Source organism: Sceloporus occidentalis, unplaced genomic scaffold (assembly GCF_023333645.1).
Source record: "Sceloporus occidentalis isolate IW3139 unplaced genomic scaffold, rSceOcc1.0.p SCAF_5, whole genome shotgun sequence".
Taxonomy (NCBI): domain Eukaryota; kingdom Metazoa; phylum Chordata; class Lepidosauria; order Squamata; family Phrynosomatidae; genus Sceloporus; species Sceloporus occidentalis.
Genome location: NW_028316985.1, coordinates 144,336,597 through 144,360,551, shown reverse-complemented (window position 1 = coordinate 144,360,551; position 23,955 = coordinate 144,336,597). Strand labels below are relative to the sequence as shown.

General features: G+C 40.7%; 1 protein-coding gene across 1 annotated transcript; it reads left to right on the top strand.

Moving 5' to 3' along the window:
- Positions 1-1,662: 1,662 nt before the first annotated feature.
- Positions 1,663-22,917, top strand: CUNH4orf51 (chromosome unknown C4orf51 homolog). Its single transcript, XM_089527237.1, has 6 exons — positions 1,663-1,904; positions 11,936-12,012; positions 13,649-13,695; positions 16,326-16,410; positions 16,530-16,630; positions 22,891-22,917. The coding sequence occupies exons 1-6, from the start codon at positions 1,663-1,665 to the stop codon at positions 22,915-22,917; spliced, it is 579 nt and encodes a 192-aa protein (XP_089383363.1).
- The last annotated feature ends 1,038 nt before the right edge of the window (positions 22,918-23,955 follow it).

Genomic DNA, 23,955 nt, shown 5'->3' with positions numbered 1-23,955 from the left:
AGGGCAGTTAAAGCAGCGTCAAACTGGATTATTTCTGCAGTGTGAACCCCCGCACACACACATATATAAGGGAAGTGGTGTGGAGTGGTAAAAAGTTGAAATACCAAAAGGGCTCTGTGATAATCAAATCTGGATGTAAATTTATGCAAAATACGCAGAATAAACTACAATAGTAGCAACTGGTGGCAGCAGAATTATTTTAGAGTGACTGAGAGAATGAACTACTATAGTGGGACATAAGAAAAGACATTCCCCCCCCCCCCCCCGTAACAGTGTTGTCAAGAGTAGATACAGAGAGAGAATTTATATCTAAGCATCTGGGTGGTGTGTTCGTATTTCTGTTATGTAGCCTTTGATGCTTGTATGGATGTTTTCTCCACTTTCTAATCTTGAAAGGGTTTTGATGATTTTCCAGTCCTCCTGCCCCTAAGGAAACTTAAGAAATTTCATATTGAGGGGTAGCCATGTTGGCCATATAGCAAAGTCCAGTACCATCCACCAAACAGTGATACCTTTATCGGACCAATCAAAATGCACAATATATGTATTGAAACATGTATATTGTGCAATCTGGTTGGCCCAATAAAAGTATCACAGTTTGGTAGATTTTGCATGTCATTGGACTCAAGAAACTTCAGTGAGAATTCCAGCTCAAGCAGCTAATAAATAATAAATAAAATTTTTATTTATATACCGCCCTTCCAATAGATCAGGGCGGTTCACAACAGATTAAAAACAGTACACAAGCCAATAAAAATTCATACACAGCTAGGAGGAGTGATTCCAAATGGATTAACCAGGGGTCATTTTTTTTTAAGTGTGATGATGTAAATCATCTCACTCATGCATTCTGGGTTTGTTATTCACACTCTGGTACCGCATTGATGTGCATCCTTGTGAGTTTGGTTGCTCACACATGCAGCCATTGAAATAAACATGGAATCAACTGTGTGAAGGCATTAGGAACCCCTTTTTGGGGTATGCAGCCTTTTATCCCAGGTCTGTTTGTATGGGTTATTCATACTACCGACAATGCAGATCTTTTTTAAAACTTGGGGAAAACCCCAATATTGATTATCCTGGATTAAGTGGGGGGGGGGGGGTTGACAGCGCCCCTCCCCAACTTAATCACGTGCATTTGTGATGGATGTCAACAATGGAGATTTAACCCAGATTCATCCTGGATTACTTTCACAGTACTAATTACCCCCAGGAAAGCTGTGGCAGAAACATCTGTGGTGGTGGTGGTAAACTAGTACTTCTTTGCACTACATAAACTAAAATGGTCCTTCTTGCAAACACTGTGAGGTAAGCACAGGAAACATGCATAGGATTGCACAGCCTGTCTACACACTCTTGTGCATAAGCCCACACACAATACAGGTGGTACCTTTCACCTCTTTTGCCCCTTTGCCTTTCTTGATGTGCTGTTCACGGTGATTCTGATTTCATGCCTCGTTGCTTAGCAACATTTATGAACAAGAGAAAAGCCTTTTCTTTCTCCTTTCCCTCCTCTTTGCAGGAGTTTGCAGGCCGGGTCACAAGGAAAGCTAAGTTGTTGGTGACAATGGGCGGCTCATTGCTGAAAGTCACGTAAAATTACCTTTTGGCTTTGAATTCAGTAAAAACAAATTAGTGGCTGCCTTTGAATTTGTGGCTCTCATGGCCAGGTACTGTTTCTTAGCTCCTGGTTTCCCTTTGCCCTTCAGCCCGCTTGGACCTGAAGCTTTTGAAGAGATCAAATGCCTTGCTGGCCAAGTTTGGAAACAACACATTCAAGAAAATGCAGAGTGCTCCACAACCTACTCTGGGGCTTATGGAAACAAAAGGATAGATGTGGTGCCTACCCATTCCCACGCCACCCCATCCTCTCCTACCAGGGCACACAAGCCTCATCCATCAGAGTAAGCATTTCTTCATGTAATGGCTGCCATTTGGGCAGAATGTCACTATCTGCTTTAAACTGCACCAGAAAGATGGCAGGGTTCATGGGCAGGCGCAATGGAAGACAGATGAAGGTAGGGCTCTGCTTACACATCACCAAAAGGGAGAACTCAAGAGGATACTGCTTTGCACAAAATTGTGCATGCTAATTTGTATGTTTGTTGTTGTTGTGTGCCTTCAAGTTGTTTCCGATTTATGGAGACCCTAAGGCAACCCTATCAAGGGGTTTTCCTGGCAAGATTTGTTCAGAAGAGGTTTGCCATTACCTTCCCCTGGGGCTGAGAATGCATGATTTGCCCAAGTTTATCCATTGGGTTTCATGGCCAAGCTGGGAATCGAACCCTGGTCTCCAGAGTCATAGCCCAACACTCAAACTACTATGCTATCTGGCTCCCTAATTTGTATGTCCAGTTGCAAAATCAAAAATGGTTTCAATAATTTGAAGAGAACAGCAGTGCATTTCACCTGACTGGGAAAGCATGTGAGCAATGAGCCTGTTGTTGCTCATTGCTGTGGATAGGCAATGACAAATTTTCTGATCTCCCACCTTCCAGTTCTTTTATTGGAATGTTACAATAGTTTTATTATTGTAAGCCAGACAGAGAGTATCTGTGGTGGCAATAGTTGTTCAGTTGTGGTGATTAACTTTGGTGGTCAGTGGTTCATTTAGGTAAGGAGATCCACATGTAAAGTCACAAAGGTAAATGCCACAGAGTGTGGCAGCAGCCTGAATAATTGATTGTGTGTCTCACAAATGATGTCCTGTAGTCATGGACCCCAGAACAGGGGAGGGGAGCTTTAGCCTCCCTAGGACTGGCCTGGGAGAAACTAAGCTGCCTAAAATGATCTGGCAAAAATGGACCTTACAGTATGTAGGAGTTTATCCCATGAACAAATAAGCCGTCTTACCTCTTCCAGCTTGAATTCAGGATCCAGGATGCCCCCAGATGTTATCTTACCTAAATCGCCGCCTATCTACGCAGGATGCCACCTCCCGTATGCATCCCAGGTTGAAGCCTTGCTCAGCCAGCACTTTTTCAAAGTTGGGGAGCTTCCGACTTCAAAAATTGGCCAGCTGAGCGAGGCTTTGATCTGGGATGCATCCGTGCGGTGGCATCCCACGTAGATAGGTGGCGATTTAGGTATGATAACATCCAGGGGCACCCCAGATCCAGAATTCAAGCCGGAAAAGGTAATCTTGTTTATTTGTTCATGGGATAAGCTCCATAGTTAAGCCTCCTCAGGAATTACCAGACAGAGGTATACCTAGGTTAAGCACTAAGAAATATTAAGACAGCAGCAACGTTGCACTTTCCCAGTACTAATAAAGTGATCTATCCTAAGACCACGTACTTGGGAGTAAACTGCATTGTATTCATGGAGTGCACTTTTAAGAACACATTGTGCTTGTAAGAGTCTTTGTATTTAAGGATGATTGGATGATAACATGTGGGAGAATTGATTTCCCCTCTGCTTGACTGTGCATTCAGTCACTATGATAGCTGTTGTGATGACCTGACTGGAAATTCCTAATCACAGCAAGAGGCTGACTGTATTTGGCAACATCTTTGCTCTTTGGTTGTTTCCTTGATCCAAGGCATGACTTACCTCCTGGAACAGGAGAATGGAGAACTTGCATCAGGGTTCTTTCTTGTGGTGGGATGAAAGGAATAAAGTTTCTCTCACAAAGACTATGAGGACAATCAAAAGAGCACCACAAGTGATGAAAGCAAATGGGATTTTTAAAAGATCTCATATTTAGTGGCAGTGAGAGATGGGGACAGGTAGAAGTTCCCACATTTTATATTGTTAGTGGGACTTTGTCCCACACTCTTCAAAGTCAGGACATCTTCAAAAACGGTACTAACTTCTGACAGTCCTTCAAAGACAATGCTAGCTTTTGTAAAAGCAAATACATAGCCACCCTGACCAGAACTTAAACCTTAATTGGACTCACTGGGCTTCACTCTCAGATAAAAGTATATGGAATTGATGCTTGGATGGTGAACCAAAGTGCCAGCCCTACCAGGAGGAGGGAGGCACTTTGGTTCTGCTTCAGGTGACAAACTGACCTGAACCAGTATTGAAAAAAGCAATTATCAGTAAAACATCCAGATCAAAGAAATGTCTTGCACTAGATGCCAACCAGGCAACAGCGTATCATGAACATAGTGGGCTTTTGAACACCACAGCAGTCTGTTGGCATTTAATTGGGCAGGTAGTTAAGTCTGCTAGGTTGTGTTGGAAAGGAAGGGGATAACCAGTCTGGAAGCTGAGCACCCTTCCTTTTTACACTGATGCAGACATTTGTATGTGCTCTCTTGCTCCTGAAAGTATATTCCTTGCTTGCCAGGCTGGTTAGTCTCAATCAAATACATGCTGTGTGAAAATTACCAAGGACTGTTATCTTTACATGCAGAGGAACAACTGACTTGCTGAGATAAAGTATGTTGCCTCACAAATTGATTTGACATGAAATAAGATAAACATGGATTAACTTTGTAGAGTAATGAGGGTTTATTTTTCATTCTAAACTCAAAAATATAGGATAAAAGATGGAGCATTCTGTTGGTAAAGTAGTAAGGAAATACATGCTAATGAATCAGTTTTTGCTAGTGATCACTGTAAAAGCTTTCAAGAGTCACTGAACTTTCTGAAACAGTGGCTTCGTTCCCACTACCTTATATACTAGATTGTGATTCAGTTCGAACTGGTTTAAACAACCATGTTCCCCATTTAATCCGAATCACTGAAGCGATTCCAAAAGGGGGCCCATGCTCTAGACCCATTTAACCCGCGTCTTTTTTATGCTGATTTTTTCCGCTTCTTTTCAACCAAATTGAATCAGCGCAAATGGGAACCACAAGCGAATCAGAATCGATTCAAATTTCCCCTTTGGCTGGCTGGAACCGAATAATTTTGAATCGATTCATTGGTGAATGGGAACCACAAGTGGGTTATTTCGGAGGGGGAAAAATGCAATCAGGATAAATGTAGTGGGAACCACGCTCCGCTGTTGAATCAGTCCATCGATTCGGATCGCACACTGATTTAACTGTAAGTGGGAATGAGGCCAGGATTTTCTTATCCCTAACAAAAATCTGTTGTTCGTTTTTTGGTGTTTGAGGGAGTTTGTTTGTTGTTTGCTTTTTATCATGACAATATTAAGTCCATCCTGTTTCTTTACATTGCTGGGGTTTTGGGATCTGCAGAAGAGGCTCTTTTCTTGGCTTAACCACCATCAGAGGTGTGTCTGGTGCAGATACAAGAGAGGTGTTGGGAAATGCGAGAGACAATGGTAACTCAAGCAGAGTAATCAAATTGGAAAGGCACAAGCTGAACAACCACCACTCCTATGTCAACACGTATAGGATCTAGTGTGTTTCTTTTTATAGAATATATAAAAGGGAGTTTACTTACAATACTAATCAATACTTAGTCTAATACAGTTGAGGGAAGGAAGAGAAAATATCTGCACATTAGAGGAAATGCAAGGAAAGAGACTGGGTATGGCAAAAAAAAGAAAAAGGAACTCAAAGTTTGTCAAACTTGTAATTTTGGTAAAATTTGTCAAATTAGCAGCAGCAAGCATGAGCATACAAAAGTTGCTAACTTTAACAAAAAGGATTTCTTGGTGGCTGCTCCAAGATTATAGAACATCCTTCCAAAGGAGATTAGACTGGCCTCCTCTCTGCTGGCCTTCCACTGGTAAGCAAAAACGTTTCTTTCCAGGCAAGGTCACCAACATTAGCTTGCCTATTAGAATCAGAGGTGTTTTTAAATGGATGTGCTGGACTTTTAAAACATTTTAATGGTTATTAACTATTAGTATGGTTGTTTTAATCAGTGTCTTTATATTTTAATATGTGCAAAATATTGCTTTTGCTGAACATTTTAAATTATACTGAACGCCAATTATGTGAAAAGACAGATTATTAAATACATACATATATACATATTGAGGGCTCTTAACTGTGATAAAATGGATGTAACAATATTGTGGTGAGTGACGATACAGACCAACATCCATGCTTTAATGTAGGAGTTTATCAAACAAACCCTGTTCTCGCCATGGTTGCAGGACTAAAGGGAACTGGATGCAGATTGGTGTGGAAACATTCCTCACGTGTCTTCACAATATTGAGACTGGGGCCTCAAGTCTTGCTATTTTTAAACACAATTCTGGACATATGTTAATAGGATTTCTTTAACATTAAAAAGAAAATAAAGGAAAGTTTGAAAGTGGGTGGGGGAAGGCTGCCTGTGATAGTGGGTGGAGGGGGACAGGGAGAGAGGAGAAAACACATACATCATATGACTGCCTAATGCTGGAACTACCATGTGAAGAACCTATCATACCTGAAGACTAATGTGACAGGAGCATGTTCCAGGGCTTATTGATGGGCTTTCCCAGCAATGACAAAATGCATTTAACTATGCATATATGGTAAGGCTGTGACAAAATGGAGATGACATCGTGCGATAAGTATCACCAAAGATGCTATTTTCAAACTTTAATGATGGTTTAAAAACTGGTTTTTAAACCATGGTTTATCATAAAGTCCACAGCCTTTCCCAAGCAGATACCTTCCAAATATATTGGACTACTATCTTCAGAAATGGGAGAGGGAAGTTGGAAGTTTAGTTCTTTAGCATTATTCCTTTGCCAGCAATATGAAGACAGGGATTGGGTTGTGTGTGTGCGTCTCTGTGTGTATTTTTTTTAAAGAAACCAAAACATTTCAACCATTTTCTCCTACTGTCTTTGTTGACTTTTGAAAAATGCAGGATAAGCATCCTAGAAAATGCTGAGGCAAGGCTTTCGTATGACAACAGAATCTCCTTTGCTTTTACAATATCATTAGAATCTCTTTCCTGTGTTGTTTCTTAGCCTGGCACCTTAGAAATAATAAGATTAAGATGCTTGCTAATAGTTCAGTATATTCAGCTTTTGCAAGCCATGCTGTCTGGGTGATTCTGAAACTGTTTGTGAGCTTATGGGGGAGAATCATTCATAGGGGCATGGCTGGGGAGGGAAGGAATAAACTGTATCTCCCTGTGTGCTGTACCCCCTCTAACAAATACTCCACTGAACCTACACACACACACACGCATGCACACCATCCAAAAGCAGAGTTGCATGGCACATACTGTGTTCAGAGAGAGTCAGCATGGTGTCATGATTTAAGCATTGGAGTACAACTCTGGAGACCAATGTACAATTCCCAGCTTGGCCATAGAATCATAGAATCATAGAGTTGGAAGAGACCGCAAGGGCCATCCAGTCCAACCCCCTGCCATGCAGGAAATCCAAATCAAAGCATCCCCGACCGATGGCCATCCAGCCTCTGTTTGAAGACCTCCAGGGAATGAGACTCCACTACACTCTGAGGGAGTGTGTTCCACTGTTGAACAGCCCTTACTGTCAGGAAGTTCTTCCTAATGTTAAGGTGGAATCTCTTTTCCTTCAGTTTGCATCCATTGTTCCAGGTCCTGTTCTCTGGAGCAGCAGAAAACAAGCTTGCTCCCTCTATGAAACCCATTGGATGTCCTTGGTAAGTCACACCCTCTCAGCCTCAGAGGAAGGCAACGGCAAACCCCCTCTGAACAAATCTTACCAAGAAAATCCCAGTGTTGCCATAAATCAGAAGCAACTTGAAGACACAACAGCAGCAGCAGCAGTAACAACAACATATGTTCAGTCTGGTCCCAGATTGTGCTCATATGCAAGGGGATGTTTAGCTGTATTTTGAAAAATTTAATCAAGAGAAAAGATGCCTGTAAATCTGCCCACAACTGATTTTAATGCAAATCAGTTGGACATTCATGAGCTAAACAGAAATTGATTGGAAATCAAAAGGTTCCTCCAATTTTGAATTGTATATGAATTGTATGTAATGAAGGGATTGTACATGAAATAGCATACACTGTATAATGAAAAGGTTTAAGAAAATTATACACACCATTTTAAGTTAATATTAGATGATAGTAAAACTCAACAATGTTTTAACAGAAGTATAGTAAGAAAGCATGGCAGTTGTGAAACTGGTATGGGATTTGGGTGTGTGTGTGTATTAAATCTATCAAATGGTGAGACAATCCTGAAGAAATCTGGGAATATTCTTTATTTAGAGCTGAAAAGACATGAAGGCCATAATTTAAGATTTGGTTGGTGTGGTTAATTTTGGTATGATAAAGGTAAGGCACATGCTGAATTTAAATATATTTGTATTAGGAAGGCTCTCCTATGAGGTATAAATGCAGAGACATTTCCTAAGATAATATTAGCCACCACACTGCAGGAAGCATTTTTAAAGGAAAGAATCAGTTAAATTGGAAATGGTTGCCATGTTCTATTTTGACCAAGACAACTGGAAGTTTAAATCATGAGAGATGATTCTTATGAAAAGCAAAGCTCATAACTGGTTTACTTACATACAACTTAAGGACAGATTTAATCAAGACAAGAGATATGCAACCATAGAGGTTAGAGGAAATAAGTTTATTTAGAGTTGTGGAAAGATGATTACTATATAATTAAAAAGGTATAAATGGCTTCAGAAACTAGAGACAGAAGATGAGCCTGCGAAAGAGTACATGATAAGGTGTTTCAAATATTTCAAGGCAATGTTGACAATGTCTGAAAAGGAGGGATCCTTTTTTCATATTTGGTGGACTTGTAAGAAGGCAAAAAATTACTGGTCTAGGAGTTATATATTAATCCAAAAAAATCACAAATATATTTTGTAATGTCACTAGAAATTTTTTTGTTAGGTATTATGGATAAAAAAACGGGAGAGAAAATATTACTTCTTTGAAATACGACAACAGCAGCAAAAATATTGTATTCTGAAACTTGGAAATAGACTGGAACACTGACTACAAAACAATGGATTTTTAAGGTCCGGGAATAAACCCAAATTAATGTCAGTTCTAAAGGACAAGCCAATTGAAGACTTTTTGAAAGTGTGGAAACTGTTTATGAATTTTTTGAGCAATAAGAAACCTAACCATGTAATAATCTGTGGCTATAATTTTTTAGTAATTTTAGTAGTATTAAGTAGTTGGATCTGTAATGGTAGAATGATATCTTTTTCTTTTTACTTTTTCAGGGGCGGGGGTGGGGTGGGGTGCAGGGTCAGAACCCTAATGCACATTAGTTATTTGTATTCTTCCCCTCTTCCTTTTTTCTTTGTCTTTATACTTTCTGAATGCACATTACTTTAATTGGAAATTAGATTGTATATGTTAAAATTAATTTTAAAAATTAAAAAAAAAAAAGAATCAGAAAGAGATCTGGAAGTAGCCTAGGTGGTCAAAGCAAAAGCCTCTTGTGCTTTGATATGCTGTGTTGCCATCAAGAATACAGTTAATTATCCATGTGGGATTTTTTTAGCAGTGTCTGTAAGGAGAAAATGATCTCACTGTTTATACAAAATTCATCTCTGATGAAAAACAGCTGCTTGTATATAGGAGTATGACAGGTCTGAAAACAGAGGAGTTGTGTCATTAAGTTAAAAGGTTTTTAATAGGCATGTAGAACTTACCTTCTCAGAAGTTTACTTTGCTGCCTCACTGTGGAATGGAGGTGATCCTGGTTTCTAAGCTAGTAATTTTCCAAGCACAGCTGCAGTGGTGGACTGCTATCTGAGGATCAGCCCAACTAAGTATAAAAAGGCCCATTGCCCAAAGAATGGCCACCAGGTGATAAACTGGCTACAGCAACTAGGAACACAAAGACGGCATGAAATGGTTGCAGTTTATATCATTGAAGTGACCACCTGTAATGATGGAACCACAGTTCTTCAAGGTATTCAAGAGTATAAACATTTGCTTAAAAGTTTCCACTGAAAGCTCACTTCTGTTATTGCTTCCATCACCGCCCAAACACAGAGTGATGAATCAAAAGCAATGATCATCTGCATCCATGCAGACTGTCTGTGGGGAATTAGGATTCTGAGTAACATGGGTTGCATCTGCACTGCCAAAATAATGCAGTTTGACAACACTTTAACTGTCATGGCTCAATGCGATGGAATTCTGGATTTGTAGTTTTGTGAGGTATTTATAGCCTTCCCTGTGAGACAACTCTGGTGCCATATCACCTCAAATCCCAGGTTCCACAGCATGGAGCCATAGCAGTTAAAGTGGTAGTCAAACTGCATTAATTCTGCAGTGTAGATGCAGCCATGGAGAGAACTCACACATAGCAGAGGCCTTTTGATTCAGGCTTGTTTCTCTCCAAGTGTAGGAGGAGACAGGGGTGTCACTAGGGGGTTGGTGGGTTGTGGGCCACACCTCAAGGGGGGTGACACCACTGATCCCCCAAACATCTGCCTTTTGTTAGAAACAAGCTGCAGTGTTCACCTGAGTCTCTTTGAAACGTTGAAGAGATTGTGTGACTGGGGTGAGGCTCAGTGGGAAGTTTTTTTAAAAAATAAATATAATTTTTAATTTGTTAAACTTTTAAAACAAAATTATTTAAAAACGTTCCCCCCCTCCAAAAAAAAAAAAAAGTCACATCTCATCAAAATTTTCATTCTAACCAGAACAATCAGTCCATATGTCCAACAATCTGTAATATAAGTGCAATGCATACAGGCCATATGCATTCACATGCTATTCTGTGTCCTTTAATGCACTGTCACATGCATCATGGTCCCCATGTGCAACTCTACTTACTCCCCTGTAAGCTGGGTGTGACTATTATACATTGTCCAACTTTACACAAACACACACACACACATTGAATGAATAGCACGACTCACATCTGTGTATGTCACTAACAGGAATCCAGGTTTTGACTTGTGCTCAGAAATCAACTGATGGTCAGTAGTGCTGTTATAACAAGGGAGTTGTCTTTGTAACCAGTCTATAGCCTGACTGCAGTTTTTTTGAGCCAGCTGAAGCTTCTCAGCCCCTTTCAAAGACTAGCCAACATAGAGCATGTTACAGCCACCCAATGGGCTATTGCTGGCTGTAACATATTCAGTATAATACATAATCTTTCTTTGTGTGTGTATATGCACCTTCAAGTTGCCTGTTGACGTATGGTGACCCTATGGATTTCATAGGGTTTTCTTAGACAAGGAATACTCAGAGATAGTTTTGTTCCTTCCTCTGAAATAGTCTACAGTCTCATTCTCACTTACAAATAAATTGCTTTGCGATCCAATTTGATGGATCAGTTTGGCAGCAGGGCATGTTCACACTACATTTCCCCCAATTGCATTTTCTTGCTGTAAAATAAAATAAAAATAACCCATTTGTGGATCACGTTGATGAATGAATCAATTTAATTTAAACTGTTTCCTGCAGGAGTCACTCAAAATAATCCACTTGTAGTTCACATTGGCAAATGAATCGGTTCATTCTGAAGCTTTTTCAGTGGGATTTTTCTCTCTCTGTCCATCACTGCAATTTCACTTCCGTACTTCCATATGAGAGTCAAAGGGTAAGCAAACACAGGTTGTTAATTTCTGCTTCCCCACTTGGCAACCTCTTATCACATCATAGTAAATCAATTCTGATCCACATCTCATTCACACTAACACTGAATCAATTCGTGAATTCGATTCTTCAAATTGTTTCTCGAAATTGGTTCCGATCTGCATCTGGTTCACACTTGCACGGAATTGATTTATCCAAAAAGACATGGAAAAAAATAGTGTCAAAAAGACACAGGTTAAATAGGTCTAGCACATGCCCCCCCCCCCTTGAATTGCTTCAGTGATTTGATTCAAGTATAAACCAGGGTCATTTAAACTGCTTCAAACCGATTTGCAAACTGGTTTGAAACATAGTGGGAATGAGCCCCTGATTTTTGTTGCTGGTCTGCCATCTAAGTCCTAACCATGGCTGACTCTAATTTGCTTCCAAGATCAAATACCTTTAAGGTATTTAGGCCAGTTCCTCTACATGCAATTAATTTGTCCTGCTTTATTCCAGTAATATCTGAACTGCCTATTGTCTCCTTTTGTGTTTTCTCTAGAGTGTTTTTAGTAAACCAGCTTCACCAGCTACCTGGACCTTACAGCAATCCTAAACATACAGCAGCAACTGACACTGGTAAAAAGAAAAATAATGAATCAAACATAATAGAAACCTATACTTTGGAAAACAAGAGGGTTGTATAGTGATTCTGACTCAAAAGCATCCATTGAGGATGGAGCAGTAAAGGCCAAGAAGAAAATTCTCAATAAGAAGGCCTTGTAAACAGCTGGGAACAAAACAGATAGAAAGGAAGATAGCAAGGGCTTAGGGTAACAATACACACTGCTCAAAGCAGCTGTAACTTAAGGATGCCTTGTTCAGATGAGATGCGATTGTAGGGAAACCCTAGATGGAGCCTCAGAGCAGTGGACATTCCAAAATAAGTTCAAATCTCATTCAAGTGAAAAACTTGTCAGAGCATGTTTGTGCACTTATTTGTAGCTGTCACCTTAATATATGCCATGAGATGCCTTATGCCATTTTATCACCACAATACTTATGCCTGGGATGAGAGACTGAGACAAAAGTGTCTAGAATGGGCGTAGCTGGGGAGGGGAGACCAAAAACAAGGGATTTGCCCCTTCAAATAAGAATTCTGCACCTTCCAAATGAAATTTTCCTTCATTCCTCAAATTAGTAGCATTGCTATAATGTAAAACTTGGGGCTGCAGAAATAATCCAGTTTGACACCACTTTAATTGCCATGACTCCATGCTATGGAATTCTGAGAACTGCAGTTTTGTGAGATATTTAGCCTTCTCTGTCAGAGAGCTCTGGTGCCACAACAAACTACAAATCCCAGACTTCCATAGCATTTGAACCATGACAATTAAAGTGGTGTCAAACTGGATTATTTCTGCAGTGCGGATGCACCCTAAGTTCAGCAATACAGTTCAGACATCCAAAGCAAAGGGGCAGGAAAAGTGACCAAGGGAATGCAACACAGCAAATGTAAGAGTTGTGGATGAGAATGTGAAGTTAAAGACTTTTACCCAGGGTCGCACAGTATGTGTGTGTGTGTATATATATATATATATCCAACTCTCTCCTATGCCAGCATTCTCTGAAGATGCTAGCCACAGATGCTGGCAAAACGTCACGAATAAACTCTTCTAGAACATGGCTACATAGCCCAAAACCCCCAGAAAAAACTAGAAATTGTTTTTGTAGTTTTGTGAGATACTCAGCCTACTCTGTCAGCTCTGGTTCCACAACAAACTACAAATCATAAGATTCCATAGCATTCAGACATCACAGTTAAAGCTGTGACAAACTACATTATTTCTGCAGTATGGCATCAGCCTTAGCCTTGCTGGATCAGGATGTACAGTAATACATTGTCTGCACACTGTCTTCATTGTTACTGCTGAAAGGTGCCAGAGCATAGTAAACTTTCTCCTATTGATCCTCATCTTGCAAGTCTTATCAGGATCATGTACATCCCAAGAACATATTTACTTTAGAGGAAACAACTTCTCAGAGTAGACAGCAGCAATTCTTTAGAGAAGAGTATTATGAGATCTTCATAAATGAACTTAACTTTTGACTAGGGCATGATGACATCCTATCTGATTGAAGGTATGTTTTTCCTATGAAGATAATCTAGTTTGTCATGCCTTGTGGCAGCTTGTAAAGGTTTGAGCTTTACAGTGTAATTCCAAGAAGGTGGAAAATCTAGTTTTATTTTTATTTATTTATTTATTTCTTCCAGGGTTTCATCCATATGATGGAAAGAAACTTCAAGTGAATTCACACAAAGTAAGCAGAAAATAAGTGGACCAGTAGAAATCATGTGTCTTTATATATGTGTGACTTCAGGCCAAATCACTTGCAGTGTGTAAAAAAAGTGAACAAATCATCAGGGAGAGTCAGATGTAAGAAGAAGATCTGGTGATTTGGATCAGAAAAGTACCCACGTGAAGGCAATGAAAGAATATTCTAATTCTCTTCCTAATTAAGACTTGTCATGATGGTGGATAGATATGAACACACAAGGCAAATATAACAATTATTTTATTTTCAATACTAATTGCCTGTATATGTAGGAGAACTAGTTATTAGTTAGAAAGAACACACATAATATGCTAAGGGAAATGGTACAAAAAGAGCAAGATAGATTTACAGTGCAAGCCTTTAAATGTCTGCTCAGAAGTAAGATCCATGGACTGCAATGAGGAATTACTCCTATGTAAACGAATACTGGAATGCACCCTTAGCCTGCCAGCAGCTAGTTATGTATACAGGATGATCCTATAGGCTTCAGGGGGATTACCTTGAAATAAATGTTTTGCTTCTTGGGCCCACTGGACAATAAAAAACAAGTAAAAAAGGGGGGGGCACGTTGAGTGAAGAAGAAAAGACAAAGTGTGTTTCTTCTTGCATCTGTAGAAACGGGACTTTGGGTAAGAGCCTTAAAAGAGATGTGGTAGCAAATTAATGTACAGTTTTCAAAGATTATTCTCCAGTGAAACACAACTAGGAAACTTCCAGTTTAATTTGTTGTTGTCATGTGGCTTCAAGTAAACTCTGAGTGATGCTGACCCTGATGTGTTTTTCACAAGATTTATTCAGAGGAGGCTTGTTATTGCCTTCCTCTTAGGCTGAGAGAATGTAACTTTCACAAGACCACTCAGAGGGTATCTTTTGAGTGTTGAACTAAGACTCTGGGAGCCCTCGTCCAGCACTCAAACCACTATGCCACACTGGTTCTCCATATATATAATAATGGATATTTAATGGAATGATGATTATGACTGCATGTACAACTGGTGCCCTTTGACTGCCAGTTTAATATGGGACGTATATATAATTAAATCTGCCTTTAGCTCACATATGTCACACCTTTTGCTACTGAAGCTGTGGATACACAATTTAAGCTCATGTGGTTGGACACTAGCTGTATGATAATTAGACCATGGTTACATTACAAAAGCTTATATAGATGTTAACATTTTATTTTGAAATGTCCTAGCCCACCTCTTATCTCCCTGCTATTTTCCTATCTAAAATTTGGAAAAGTCCTTTTTGGAGGCTACAACTCGCAGCATCCCCCAGTCAAGAGTAGTCATACTGGTTGTAGGATTCTGAGAGCAGTGGTAATTATTCCAAGGACTGTTCCTATCACTGGCAAATTAGTGGTTCCTTTGATTTTGTAATGTAGAATGATATGTCAAGATTTATTTGCTGACAGATTTGAAAGCCCTTGCCGAGAAATGCCATCAGAACTGTTTGCACAGACATACGGCCTTATTTGTGTGACTCTAAGGGCAATTGCTGGATAGACGTTGTTGACATCATTAATGCCAACACCGAAATCACTTAGCAGTTATTTAAAAGCCTTCAACATCAGATGATGATACTCCTCCCAGAGTATTATGGCCAGCTCAGACGCCATTCTTGACCAGAATTTGCTTTTATGTGCCTTCAAGTTGACTCCAATCTATGGCAAACCTATTGTTTTGTTGGCAAGATTTATTCAGATTTATTCTTAGGCTGAGAGAATGTGACTTGTCCAAGGTCACCCAGTGGGTTTCTATGGTTGAGCAGAGGTTTGAACCTGGGTCCTCCAGAGTCCTAGTCCAACACCCACATCACCATACCGCATTGGCTCTCCTTTCACAAGGCACAGCATTAATTCCTCAGTTTACATACTTTAGGCTGTCAGTTCTTTAGGGTAGAAGTGTGCCATTTTGTGCTCTGTAAAGCCCCAGATCCATTAATAGTAAGTATATATAATAAATAATCTGAAGGCGCATAAATCATGGCATAACAAATAGATTTTAGGAACTGAGTTCTAGTGAGCCTTGCCTCAAATTAAGCTGTGACAATAGAGAGAGTGCTTCTCTCAGGAGGATGATAACTATTTTATGTGAGAAGGAAGCAGAGCATGAAAACAATCAGATATATTTATATTTGGAATTCATATTATTTTGACTGCACCGGTCAGATTTGTGGTTCATTTTTGAAAGAGAAGTTTCCTTTGCAGGGATTCTTTTGAATCAGAACTTAGTCCTGGAATATGGGATGTAATAAAGGAGAATACTCCAGAGCATGCATAGAGTGAATTTCCCTAGTCACTAAGACAAAGGGGATAGAGCCCTTCCCAGGTGGCTGGTTTAGGTTTTTTGTCTTTTTACAAGTTTTCCTAAATTCAGAACATACATTCAAGGATTTCCCTGCTTTAAAATATGTTTTTCCCCTGTGTTCTCTGCAGTAATAGCTTTTGCCTGCTTATTGCTTGGCCACACTCTTTGTACCATACTCTGGTGTTCTTTGTCCACATGGACCATGGTTTTTATTTGTAAAATGTTGGAGGGTATGGATGCATTATGCCATTGTTAACATTACAGTCACATTACTATCTCTCTCTTTCTATTTTTAAAATATAGGTTAAATATAAATCCGTTGCTATCACATCACCTGTAACACCACTCGATGTAATTCAGCAAGGGATAAAAAAGGCCAACGTAAATGGTGAGCTCGCCATATTACTTTGATTGAAGTGTCTTTTCTCTCTCTTTTTCCCTCAAAATGTGTGTGCGTGTGTGCGCGCACACACACACGTTTTGATTTTATTTTCATATTTTTTACAGTTATTGTAGGGAACCAAAGAGGAGAGAAAGGAAGATTCACCTCATCTTCCAGTCAGGATATGCTGACTGGCTGGCCTGTGACAGAGAGTTCTCATTCCATTGTAAGTACAGGCCTCCATGGGCTACAATTCTAACTTTTGAATACTGAATATAAATACAGTTGACTCTTGGTATCTCCCAAGGTTTGGTTCCTGGACCCTCCGTAGATACCAAAATCCATGAGTGCTCAAGTCCTATTAAATATAATGATGTAGTAAAATGGTGTCCTTTATATAAAATGGCAAAATCAAGATTTGCTTTTTGGCATGTATATATTTTAAAAATATTTTCAAGCCATGGATGCTTGAAACCATGGATATAGAGGGCTAACTGTACATGACATTGGCCCTAAGCATAGATATTCATGTCTTTGATAATACTCCTTATCCCTTTTCACCTTTGAAGTGAGTGAGCATCAGACAAATTCTGAGTTCATCTAAACCATTTTACTACTGTAAATGGTGACGAAAAATACTTCTTGAAAACTAGTTTGCTATAAATGGTATAGTGTGGTTACACTCTGATAAATATAGATGTACGGGGCCAAGATCCTGTAGGGTATAGCATAGCATAGCAGTTCCACATACACATCTCCTCTCAACAACCTTCAGGCTCACAGTTCAGCCACTGCAGTCTCTTCATGACCACTCCTATGAGGACACAGAATAATTACAGTACATTGTTTAGAATCCTGTTGGGGACTTACATCTTTTTAAGTGGACTTAGAATTGTGCAGCTGCGTAATATCCATATCCAGTAGAGGGTTACTGTTATGCTACTATACAACAGAGCGAGGAAAGTGCCTGATGTGCATTGCTGCCTGATGCACAACAGGACCTATGTACTTTATTCCTTATGCACATCACACTGGTCTTTATGTGCACTGGGCACCAAAGCACATTGAGCACTCTTACTAGTGGCCTGTTACACATCTTCCAAACTCAGTACATGGGTTTCTTAGTGCCTCTTCTACATAGCTAGATATATGTAAAATTATGCAATGTAACTGATGACATAGGATTCCAGTGGTCATCTGCTGCCATCCGCTGGGGTCCTATGGTGATCTCAGCTGAATGCTTCCCATTCACCCCCTCTTCTTTCCACCAGTCGTGAGGCACTATAACAGCTGAATGGTGAGTCTTGGGGGTGAGATTTGGTCATTGCAGTGTGTGTAAGAGAATAAAAAAGAAAGAAAGAAAAGGGAAAAGAAAAGACATACACAGAATAAGTTGGACTTACACCTGTGTGTGCCAGGCAGATTTTAAATTCAAGAGGCCAGTCTGCAGGAATTATTTAGAATGCCTGACTGAAAAGAAAAGTGCTGAAAAGACCATACATTTTGGGAGGAAGGCTGTTCCATAACAGGGTTTTCTGGAAACTGCACTTATTTCAGTGCTTCTAAACATTTCATCAAACCAAGTGATTTGATGACCTGCAAATACATTTCAGTACCAGCAAAATTCACAATTTGCTCATGTGATGGATCTCCTCTCCATTTTGGCCTTGCACTTCCAACCCCTAGGCTCCTATCACTCATCTTGCTGTTTTACTCCTAAGGTGTTTCTGTGGCTCTGGTACTCCAGCTGCAAGGTGTCTGGACATATTTATTGTTCAGTTCACTTTGCTAGTTGTGACTTATACTCCCTATTAATTCTTAAATGAATGTATTTCTGGACAGAGATATAGGGGAAAATATTGTACATCAGATAAGTTAAACATCTAGCACTATCCTGGCTTCACATACACAGTATAGTGTAATTCTTTAGTTAAAATAAAGTAGCATTTTCCCCTGAACTTCTACCATACTTTCAGCTCCCATCAAACCAAAGTTCCTATCTGATCCTCATTAGCCTTTTCTCTATTTCTGTCTGACTCTATTTGAGAGTTCAGCATACAAACTTTTAGTTTTGTTTTATTTCCCCCACAACCTCTCCACTGCATTCTGATTGGTTGGCTTAACTTTAAATGTTTTCATAGCCCCTGATCAATCACTTTGGTCCAGTTATTTGAAATTCCATAGAGAGAGCTTGGGGGATCACATAGGGACGGAGTGCATGCGGGGACAGGGAGCATGGGGGCAGGACCTGACCGAGTATCACTCCCCTTCTGGGGTGTCCCCGATGCAGGCCTTACTACTGCACCCCCTAGTGATGCTACTGCCTCTGGCTACATCCCGACCGTCAGATGCAGTTCAGTTAATTTTTTTAGGGTCATAGACCAGCAGAGGTAAAAAGGAGAATACAGAATACAGAACTGAACTGAACTGAACAGTCAGATGCATAATGATGACACCACTGCTGTAGTCTGCTGGGGTTCTCTGGAGGTCTCAGTTCTGCCATAATAATTTTGCATCTGGCTACCAGGATGTATCGAGAGGCTTCTGCATTCCTGGCTGCTCCCCATGAAGCATGGATAGCCACGTGAGGAGCTTCAGGGGCTGCTCAGTAAGTTGGGTGGTAATGGCACATGGTTAAGCTTAGTGAAGATCCATATGTGGATCTACTATGCTATGCTGAGGAATACAAGACTGAGGCCATAAATTTCTAAAAGAACAAATGCTTTTGTTGTTCTTAACTGCTCTCAAGTCGACCTTGACTCATGGGAACTCCATGGATGACGCATCTCCAAGATGCTTTGTCATTCACTGCTTTGCTCAGGTCCTGTGGCCTCTTTCATTGAGTCTGACCATCTGATATGTGGTCTTCCTCTTTCTCTACTGCTTTCTACTTTTCCTAGTATCATTGACCTTTCCACTGATTCATGCCTTCTCATGATGTGGCCAAAGTATGACAGCCTCAATTTAGTCATCCTAAGTTCGTGGTAGACTTTAATAATAATAACATTTAATAATAAATTTTATTTGTATTTTCCCACCTCTCCCAATGGATTGAAGCAGGATTACAGCCATAAAATCACCTTACAATAACAGTAGTATCTAAGATGCATATTATAAAAGCAGTAAAATTATCTAAAAATTACATCACAACAATAAAACAATAAGAACATCATTTCAATATTCTATTACGACCAGAAGTGGGATTTTCATCAATTCTTTACAGAAGGTCAGGTGGATATGCTCGCCGGAAGAGATCTGTCTTTAGTGCCTTCTTGAAGGCATCTAAGGTGGTAGTGAAACGTATCTCTTCTGGCAGGTTATTCCATAGCATGGGGCCATGGCTGTGTATGTGCTATGGGAAGTAGTTGTTAATCTGACCTTTAAATAATCTAGTAAATTCTTTCCAGATGTTCTAAGAGTGTGGGGCGGATTGTGTAGGGAGAGGCATTCCCTCAAGTAACTCGGGTCCAAGCCATGTAGGGCTTTGAAGGTAATAACCAACACTTTGTATTGCGCCCAGAAGCTAATTGGCAGCCAGTGTAGAGATTTTAGTACCGGTATTATATGGTCTGACCTGGATGTTCCAGTGACCAATCTGGCTGCTGCATTTTGAACTAATTGAAGCTTCCAAACTTGGTACAAAGGTAGCCTCATGTAGAGCGCATTACAGAAATCTAAACGAGAGATTACCAATGCATGTACTACTGTTTCAAGGTCCTTTCAGTCCAGGTAGGGATGCAATTGGCATATTAGCCAAAGCTGATACCAAGCACTCCTGGCCATCGCATCCACATGAGATGATAACTGTAGAGACGAGTCCAGGAGTACTCCCAAACTGCGAACTTCGTCCATTAGAGGAAGTGTGACCCCATCCAGGACAGGTTGACAAATCTCCATCAATGGACCTGGGGTACCTATCACGAGTACCTCCGTTTTCTCTGGATTCAGCCTGAGTTTGTTTTCCCTCATCCAGCTCATTACTGACTCTAGGCAGGCATCCAGAGGAGAGATGCCGTCCTTAGTCACTGTATCAGTCAGAGACATAAAGAGATGGATCTGGGTGTCATCGGCATATTGATAACACCGTGCTCCATGTCTCTGGATGATCTCTCCCAGCAGCTTCATGTAAATATTAAATAGTGTAGGGGATAGAATGGTGCCCTGAGGGACACCAGATGTCAGCTCTCTCTTAGAGGAGCAGCTATCCCCAGCCTCACCATCTGGAATCTGTCCGAGAGGTAGGAACGGAACCACTGGAGCGCAGTGCGCCCGATAACTAACTCCCTCAGGCGTTCCAGAAGGATGCCATGGTCGATGGTATCAAAGGCCGCTGAGATGTCCAAGAGCACCAACAGGTTCACACTTCCCCTATCAATGCCCAGATGAAAATCATCGACTAAGGCAACCATGGCAGTCTCAACTTGGTATCCCGCTCTGAAGCCAGTTTGAAATGGGTCCAGATAATCAGTTTCATCCAAGACAGCTTGGAGTTGGAAGGCGACTGCCCTTTCAATCACTTTGCCCAAGAATGGTAAGAGGAAGACCAGTCTATTGTTGTTTCTCAAGAGGGGATCTAGGGAGGGTTTTTTCAAAAGCGGTTTCACTACCGCTTGTTTCACTGTCGATGGAAATATCCCCTCCCGAAAGGATGCATTTATTATAAGTTATAGTGATATTTTTATTGCATCTCCTCCCTGAACAGTCAACCAGGATGGGCAAGAATCGAGAGGGCACGTCGTCTTCCTTACACTTCCAAGGAGCTTGTCCACTTCATTGGTATTTACAAGCTCAAAATGATCTAGTTTAATACAGTCCACAGAGTCACTGGATACCTCTCCTATTGTTTCTGTTGTAACGCCAGCATCAAGATCAGCCCTTATCTGAGAGATTTTATCTGCAAAGAAGTCATTGAAAGCATCACAGCAGGCCTTAGTTGGTTCTAATAATGGGTTCAGGGTGGGAGGAAGCTGGGTTAACTCTTTAACCACCCTGAACAGTTCTGCTGGATGAGACTTTGGGCTTGATCTGTTCTAGAACCCACCTGTTTATCTTCTTGGTTGTCCACAGTATCCTCAACACTCTTCTCCAGCACCACATGTTAGATTAATTTATTTTCTATCGGCTGTTTTCACTGTCCAGCTCTTACATCCGTACATGGTGATGGGGAACACAAGGGCTTGGACTAGCCTCACTTTAGTGTTCAGAGTTACATCTTTACACTTTAGAATCTTGTTCTTTCAAGCTTAGTCTTCTTCCATTTCTTGACAGCAGTCACCATTCTGATCAATATTTGATCCAAGGTACGGGAACTCAGTATTTATTTTTTTTGTTATCTTCGGTGAATTCTTGATCTTCTGTGGCTGTTATTTTTGTTTTCCATTCAGCATTAAGCCTACTCTGGCATTTTCCTCCTTGACCTTCTTCAGTAATTGCTCCATGTCTTTGTTGGTTTCTGCTAGTAGTATTGTGTCATCTGTATGTTTTATGTTGTTAATGTTTTTCCTCCAATCATAATTCCTCCTGCTTCTGAGTGTAGGCCTGCTCCACGTATGATATTTTCTGCATAAAGGTTAAATAAATAGGGTGATTGCCTTGCCCAAACCCTTTGCCAATTGGGAACCATTCTGTTTCTCTGTACTCAGTTCTGACGGCAAGCAGGCTCTTGTCATGAGGATAAGTTACACATCAGGACAATTAAGTGTAGTGCCACTTTCATTTCTTTGAGGACATTCTATAGCTTTTTGTGATCTATGCAGTCAAAGGCTTTGCTGTAGTTAGGAGAAACACTGAAGCAAAGTGTTTCGGTGCCACTATCTCCCCCCTCCAAGTGTTTGAGTAAGGGGCCGACCACACATGCAGCGGATCCATGGGGTTTTGGCTGTGCAGTGTTTACACACACTGCACTGAAAGAACATTGAAAAAACACCACGGTGGCAGCAAAGGCGCCCTTTCCCCTTCTGTCTGTTTTGCCTTAAGGCATCTATGGACTCTGGCTCAGAATTCTAAGAACCAAACTGCAACTCCCACAATTCCACAGGGTGAAATCATGGCACTTCAAGTGGAATCAGTGCTAGTTCTGTTGTGTGAAAGGGCCCTTGGTTGTTGCTTCCCCCCATAGCATTATGTCTTCTGTCAGCACTGGTGTACTGTTGACACGTAGGGGGAACAACTATAACAAAAGAAACTGTTGAATGAACTGATATGACCATGATCTGAAACTAGAGAGGGGACTGATGGTGTGTGCTCCTTTCCATGTAATCTTAATGTTATAGTGGAGCATAATGATTAAACAGGTTTTTACCATCTTGAGAAAAAGGCATCAAAGAAGAAAATTTGAAATATGACCAAAACTCAGAACTCTGTTTCAGATCTATAGGCAACTCCACACTTGCCATTTATCTCTATCATGTTCTGAGTTCTGATGAACTGACATGGATATTTAAAGGTGAATGAAGCTAAGTTGCATTTTCTGTTCCTCTGCTGCAGGAGTTGCCGACAGAGCAGGAAGACTGAAAGATGGTCTTTTGTATCTTAACCAGCTGCACACTTATGGCAATACCCAAACAGGGACAAGTACTTGTTTGCACCTAAGAACTGTTTACCCACAGCTGGATAAGCAGGATTCAAATGTGGAAAATAAATCCTACATAAATGTGTTGACGATAGGCATTTAGTCCAGGTTTGTTAACCTAGCAGTTCGAAAACATGTAAAAGTGCAAATAGATAATTAGGTACCACTTTGATGGGAAGGTATCAGCATTGTGTGCACCTTGGCGTTTAGGTCATGCTGGCCACATGAGTCGTTTTTGACAACTCTGGCTCCCTTGCCTTAGGAGCAGATGAGCACCACATCCTACAGTCGGATATGATTAGACAATCTTGTCAAAGGGGAAACGTTTATCTTACCTTTATATATTCAATCCAAGAAAGAAAGAAAAAATATTACTGCTGGCAGATTGCAAAAGGTAAGTGGGGGCATTGCATAGGAAGAAGTAACATTTATATCCAACATCTATGATTCTCCACTCTCACATGGGCTCAACAGCATCCTTAAGAAATCAAAACAGCAAGAATGGCTAGGTCACTTCTGGCACTCAAGGTATGGAGAAAGAGATGTGGCTCCCTGGCAGCAAAAGGAGAAGAGTGAAGGGGGCGGGCAGTCATGTACAGGTGGAAAAGGAAGTGAGTGGAGGAATAAGAAAGCAGAGAATGAGTGCAGGAGGAAGGAATACAAGAGCAGAATGAACATGTACTGGTACACTGATAGGGAGAAATGTGGAGAGGTGGAACATCAACAAACATGTGTGACCCTCTGGGGGTTCTAGTGTCACTTCAGTTCTGGCCAATGTTATGGGGACTCACAATGTTGTAGATGAATTTCATTTATTTCACCAAGATTCCTGTCCAGAGGAGCATCAGCCTTTATTTCTCCCTGGAGTTGAGCACTTAGGATTGGCTAGGGATCGTGTTGGTGTACTGGCCACACCACTGCCCATATTCCCTTGTGCAGCTGATGGTGGGGTCTCAAGCACTGTGCTCAAAACTCTCAGA